Genomic DNA, 7,226 nt, shown 5'->3' with positions numbered 1-7,226 from the left:
ACAAGGCGTGCACTGTGATACAGAAATCCAGCTAACCTTAATTTACATCGCTTTAAATGACCAAACTATTAAATTACATTTTCACGTCTTTGCAAGACAACGCGTTATGGCTTCCCCTCGCATTGGATTCAGTCCATTGTTTTGTGCTTATGTCTTGCTTTGACCTTGCTTTTTGTTATTTACGTAGCTTGAAGGAGTTGCTTCTTATTCCGCTTTGTTTGAGCCATTTTAAAGCAGCAGCCATACAGCCAGAAGTTACCTCTGGGTGATGGCAAATTATGTTTTGACTCAAGCAGACTACAGCTTATTGTGTGGAAGTTGCTTTCATTGCAGCCTGCCTGTTTGACATCATCATGTGTGTCTTCTATTTCTAGATGACATTGAGGATACCTTAGCAGGACTGTGAGCATCGGCCATCATTTGCAGGAAAATGCATCTTTGGGTTTCATATGTTTTGCTAAGTGCAACATCAGTGTGCACTACTGAGATGTTTGGCCGTTATGGAGAAATATGTCAAAGACTGTGTACCTGTGAGGAGAGAGAGGGAATACTTACAGTGAGCTGTGAAAACAGAGGAATTGTAAGTCTCTCAGACATAAGCCCGGTGTACTTCTCCCAGTACCATCTGCTGCTTACAGGGAACCTTTTGAAAAAGCTTTCTGCCAATGATTTTGTTGAGTACAAAGGACTTACAATATTACATTTAGGAAATAATGACATATCTGAGGTTGAAGCAGGAGCTTTTAATGGACTTCAGGGATTAAAACGATTACATCTCAACAATAACAAAATTGATGCCTTGAAGGAAGAGTTTTTCTTTGGCCTTGACAGTCTGGAATATCTACAGATTGATTATAATTATATCACTCATGTGGCACCGAATGCCTTCAGCAGACTTCGACATCTGGAGGTCCTGATTCTAAATGACAACTTAATATCTAATCTGCCTGTGAACATTTTCCAGTATGTACCATTGACTCATTTGGACTTAAGGGGGAATCAGCTGAAAGTGCTTCCCTACTCAGGTCTGCTGGAGCACATGAACAGCGTGGTGGAGTTACAGCTGGAGGAGAACCCATGGAACTGCTCCTGTGAGTTGATTGCCCTTAAGACCTGGCTGGAGAGCATATCATACACAGCTTTAGTCGGTGATGTTGTTTGTGAGTTCCCTTTTCGCCTTCATGGGAGAGATCTTGATGAGGTTTCAAAACAAGAATTATGCCCGAGGAGAGCCATTGCTGAATATGAGATGCCCCCCCTGCCACATCTGAGCACTGATGCATACTATAGGACGACACCAGCTCTCGTAACAGCCTCCTTCACCTCATCTGGGATAGCACGGTCCTCATCAAGACCAACTAAGGGACCTCGCCAGTCAGGAAAATTAAAATCAAGACCTACTGCTCGCATCCCATCTAATAAACCACAAAATTATGGCCAGATTATTTCATATCAAACCAAATCTCCTGTGCCTTTAGATTGCCCAACTGCCTGCACCTGTAATCTTCAAATTTCAGATCTTGGCCTGAATGTGAATTGTCAGGAGCGAAAAATCGAGTCTATCTCTGATTTAAATCCCAAACCTTACAATCCCAAAAAGATGTATCTTACTGGAAATTATATCCCTGTGGTTCGTAGATCCGATTTCACTGAAGCGACCGGATTAGATTTGCTTCATCTCGGTAACAATCGAATATCACGCATATATGACAGAGCTTTTGGCGATTTGTCACTTTTAAGAAGACTATACCTTAATGGGAATTTGATCGACCATCTTACAGCTGATGTGTTTTATGGACTGGATAGCCTACAGTTCTTATATTTAGAATATAATGTCATTAAAGAGGTCACTTCTGACACCTTTCAACATGTACCCAAACTCCAGCTTCTTTTTTTAAACAATAACCTCTTGAAAACTTTACCAGTGGGGACTTTTAATGGTCTAACATTAGCCAGACTAAATCTTCGCAACAACCATCTGCGATATGTGCCAGTCAGTGGAGTGCTGGATCAGCTTAATGCACTGGTGCAGGTCGATTTGTTCGAGAATCCCTGGGATTGCTCTTGCAGCATACTGGAGTTGAAGATGTGGCTGGAGCAGCTTAGCACAGGCACAGTTGTAAACAATGTCATCTGTGGCTCGCCCAAGAGGCTAGCTGGGGAGGATATGAGATACATTAAGACAGCTAATTTCTGCCCTAATAACTCTGATATACTTGCTTCCATTATCCCACCCTCTGAAGAATCATTTCCAGGCAGCACTATCACCATAGAAACATCCCTGGACTCTGACACACAATACAGTGCCATTCCTTTATCTGTGATGATTCTGGCGCTCCTCCTCATGTTTATTGTGTCTGTGTTTGTTGCCGCGGGATTGTTTGTGGCAATGAAAAAGAGACATCAAAAAAATCAAAATGAGCAGAACAACTCCATGAATGCGTGTATTAGCTCTCTCAACATGGAATATGGCCTTTACAAAAAGGGATCCATTCCAAAAGTCAGAACATCTGCTGGACATGTATACGAGTATATTCCGCCTCCCACTGAGTCTACACACAGAACTACTGCCCAGACCCCGACTGACAGAAAATCAGTGGATGGATTTAGAGACTTCGATGAGTTGAGTGGCGCTTTTCTGGGTAACTCGGATGAAGAGGCAGCCAGTAATGTACTAAGCTCAGAATACAGTGCCACTACTCCAGAGCCTCTTAACAAGCCCTCCACCCCACGCCAAGATGATCCATATTACTTCAGAGATGTGCTTGAGCCTGACAGGACCACACGCTACAGCAATACATTACCATGCAGACATACAGCACATTCATCGAGTCAGTATACCTCAGACTTTGATGCAAGACATCAATACACGCACCCAGAGAGAATACAACAGACAATACTCTATTGTGCAGCACCAAGTACTGTTTATGTGGAGCCCAACAGGAGTGAGTACTGGGAACTGAAAGCAAAGCTTCATATCGATCCAGATTATCTAGAGGTTCTTGAGAAACGAACAACATTTACACAGTTCTAAGGGACTTGACCCCTGGACATGAGAGTGGACACATTGGTGTGGTGTATCCATTTTAATCAGGAATTAGACCATGTTTAAAAAACAGGCATTACTATTTTATCACCTTTATTAGTACAGTGCATTGTGAGCTACAATAGGCATTTATGGGAATCATGCTTTACAGGACTGAGCTATAAATGGGAACTCTGCTCATTTTAAAGTATCACTTAACACTTTATTGCTGTGGTGTTAAACAGTTTAGATAAAATGTGTAAATATGATGAAACAGCCAAAGATTCAGGGTTCTTATGACTCATCCTATCATAAAATACACCCTGGAGCTGTTTCATTGACGATAACATGAGCGTTAACACTTAAATTAGCTGCGTTTCATAAGTGTTAATGAACCATGCAGATGATATGTTCTCACTGCAAAGTAAACCAGGTTTTTGTTGCAGACTTATTCATGGTGACCAGTTCTGTCTTTTCAATTGTATTCAAAATTAACATCAGACTTGACCAAATGTATTCTAAGTAAATGCATCAGTAACCATGAATTTGACCCATGCGTAGGTGTAGACAGCAGTCACATAGCCCACACATCTGTTAGGAAACTGTGCTCCAATGAAAAATGGGGTCAGACACATTAAGCGAGGTAGTTTGTCTTCCGCGACGCACAGCTCCGGGATGATCATATGAGATGCAGAGATGATTAAAACAAATTCTGATATAAAGCAATATCACAAATCACTACTGATTATGAGGCCAGTGAATCTGTGCTGAATCGTTTGTAGGTTGGGAGAGAATAACTCGTGTCCTAAAAATATACTGAACTGACCGAGTGCATATGGGGTAATCTGTGAGAATCAGTGGTGTTCCCTCGAAGCTTCCCCCATAAAACCAATCAACTGTACTTTTGGATTATGGACACATGTTTCACTTGTACTGAGTTCAATATAAAATGTATTGTAACTATAACTGTGGTTTATAATCACAATGTATTGTAACTGAAAGAAATTTTGCTTTAATCTGATCTACGTCATATGTCACAAACATATGTGTAGAAATTCATTTTCTGGCATATTATATCAAAAAACACTTAAAAACACACTTGGAAGGATTCATTGTGATTAGTAGCTTTATTTTATCTGTACCACTACCAAAGCACTTCACAGGAAATCAGATCATAATATATGCAAACTTTGACACTCAGAAGGGTGCATCAAAGCGCCATCCTGTGTTACGTTGTACCCTTAAAACCTGTTCTCTTCATCATATGCCTGAATACACCTACAAAAATTGTCTTCAGTTGCAATACATTTGAGTAGATTTGCAATGCAGTAAGAGTCAATATCAGTCATATACATACTTATGTCTGAAATACAGCCTGAGATGTGTTGGCCTCAGACCCATATACAACATTTCAAATGACTGCATATTTTTATACCAACAAGCAAATATGAAATTAAGCATTTGTAATATTTCTTTCTTTCTTTCTTCTTTTCCTTTTACTAAAAAAATGCACTATTGACTTCTATAGGTCAACAATGATGTCACTTTCTGAAATGCACAGTATGGTAACACGTGCATATAGCCATAGTAGTAGGTTTGATAACTACATACACAAAATAAACACATTAGAAAAATCTTGCACTATGCATAGATAGACAGTATACTTAGACAATCTGTACAAAATGCCCAACACTCATCCCATCAGTCTCAAACCAACACTCATATACATAATATTTAATAATATTATCACATCCCATAAATGCTCATTTGAAATGTAATGCACATGAATATTCAGAGGTACTTTTGTACCAAATTTTGGATAATTTGTTTTTTCTAAAACTTAATGTATTTTTAATTCCATGTGTTTTCAGGGGAATACTGGGTGTATTAGTGTTAATTGCATTACAGTGACAACTCTGTTTCATTACTTGGCATTTTTGTCTCATCTGTTTGGTGTGGTGTCCTGTGAAATCTGGCAATTTGACTGCAATTAGCTGTTTTGTTTTCTCTCTTTTTAAGAATGGATTGATGGGTAGTGTAACGAATGTGTAAAGGTCTGCAAGAGCTTTTGCTATTAGATTGAAAAGCACAACAAATGAATGCAGCAGCTGAATGGAAAGAGTGGTCTTTATGCATAAAAGTGTTCTATGCTCTGAAGCAAACTAAGCACATTATAATGCAGTTTAACCAATTTCTGGGTCAATAGTGTAAGCCAAGAAATGTGACTTACCCTGAGAGTTTAATAGACAGTAAATTCACATCATATGCAGTATTATGCACGCAACCTGTCATCTTAACTCAGCTAATTAGAGGACATGGTGTATCTGGACCCTGTCTGCATGTCACCACTTATTACACTACAGCATTAGTCATGCTGTTTATCAAGAATACAGTCTTGGTTTGTTGCCTTTCACGTGTTCAGAGTCATTTCGTGATTATATTGTCACCTGACTTGTCTCTGCTCTTTGGAAATTCATCAGAACAAATGAAATGAAATCTACACAGAGAAGCATGATGTAAACCTGCACAGGTTTGTACATTGAAATGTGTTACATGTGGAATTTTTTAAAATCGGTATATTGCTGTGAACTTTGTGGTGAAAACACTGTAAACCTGCAAAACATACAGGTACACATAAAATGTTTTTTTTTTATTATTATTATTATTGTGAACAGTGGCTGACATTGAGTTAACTGCTTCAGTTCTTAAATTAGTCATTCTTTTTAAATGTGTGTCAAATTTTGTACAACCAAACTACATGCAAGTAGATGAGTGAATAGCACATCACAAAAGGGCAAATAAAGTAGCTTGCCAGTACATTTGGAGAAAATCCAACGCAGTTCATTTTTAACATTGTATTTGTTAAGATGTGTCTTTACATTTGTAACAATCTTGCAAAGGCAACTGTGTGAAGGAAATGCAGTACTTACTGTAAATAACAGATCTATATGTTTTTTTCCAGCTTTTTGTAAGTAATGACCAAAAGCAGATTTTTTTTCTCACAGAAGACTGATAATCCAAAAACATGACTGTTCTGTGTATATGTGCAAATGTTTAATTTGCAAAGAGGTAGAGGTCAAGTCAGTGTCTTAATCTTATTCCAATTCTTGCTTTTGTTTGGTTTTCATATGAAACAGTGATTTTTTATGTCAACTTCCCATTGTAAATAGAACACTTCATCAGCATTTCCATGCAAACTTGCAGAGGCTCTGAAAAGCAAAAATGTGTTCTCTTATTCTAAAAACACAGTGCAACTAGGAATTTGTGAGGTAAATATATCTACAATGTGCTGTTTCTTTAGTTGTTAGCTGATGAATAAAAGATATGCATTCATTTGGTATAGCCTTGTTTTCTGTGTCCCACTCATTTCTAAACCATAGTGTAGGCAGGAAATGTCATAGTACAGAGAGGACATTTTTAAATGTTGCACAAAAGCCTGTTGGCGTTTTTAAGAATATTATTAAAATTACAATATCCAATTCAAATGTTCAGATCAAGCAATTGTCATGCTTTCAATTAGGCAAATGGGAAATAACAAGTGCGGATGTGTTACATAATCAACATCGGGATAGCATAGTTAGTAATTTATGATGCCTTCCTTTTACTCAGAATCACCCAAAGACATTTTGACTAAGAACTTAAATGATCAATTCTCTCATGTATAAATGAAATGATTATCTGATGCCCCAAGTGTTCAAGCAGCTGCACAAATAGAAGTAACAGAACAGGCCTAGGGCTGGATTACAAAATGTGCTTATACTAAATTTTAGCTTCTTGTACACGTTTGAATTAAAAATGTTTGATCTCTCTATGGCCTAAAAATAAGGCCAGATGTATTATAGCTGTGTATCTACCATATATTAAAACATTTTGTATAAATGCATTCTAATGTGTGAATGTGTGGAAATGTTTGGATCAAAAAAATATCTGATCAAATGTATTATTTATTTATGTGTTTATTGATTTATTCATTGTATATTATATTGTAATTATTGTAATATATTTATATATTATTGTAATATATTTTTGAAAGCATAAGGATATTTGACATTTAATGAACAAATGAAAAAGATTTGCAGTTTTCTGTTTTTCACTACGTGAGACTTGCACAAAGATTTGCTGGTTTACATCTGACTGTGGGTGAAGAAAGTTCACACAGAACACAGCTGTATGTGTGAATCCGAAATTTACAGCTACAAGT

At 37.6% G+C, this 7,226-nt stretch overlaps 1 protein-coding gene across 1 annotated transcript; it reads left to right on the top strand.

The window, feature by feature from the left end:
- Positions 1-430: 430 nt before the first annotated feature.
- slitrk5b (SLIT and NTRK-like family, member 5b) lies at positions 431-3,034 on the top strand. Its single transcript, XM_053328722.1, has one exon. It carries the CDS (start codon positions 431-433, stop codon positions 3,032-3,034), a length of 2,604 nt encoding a protein of 867 aa, XP_053184697.1.
- The last annotated feature ends 4,192 nt before the right edge of the window (positions 3,035-7,226 follow it).

The sequence above is a fragment of the Scomber japonicus genome, chromosome 11 (genome assembly GCF_027409825.1).
Source record: "Scomber japonicus isolate fScoJap1 chromosome 11, fScoJap1.pri, whole genome shotgun sequence".
NCBI lineage: Eukaryota > Metazoa > Chordata > Actinopteri > Scombriformes > Scombridae > Scomber > Scomber japonicus.
This window is presented reverse-complemented; position numbering and strand designations above follow the sequence as displayed.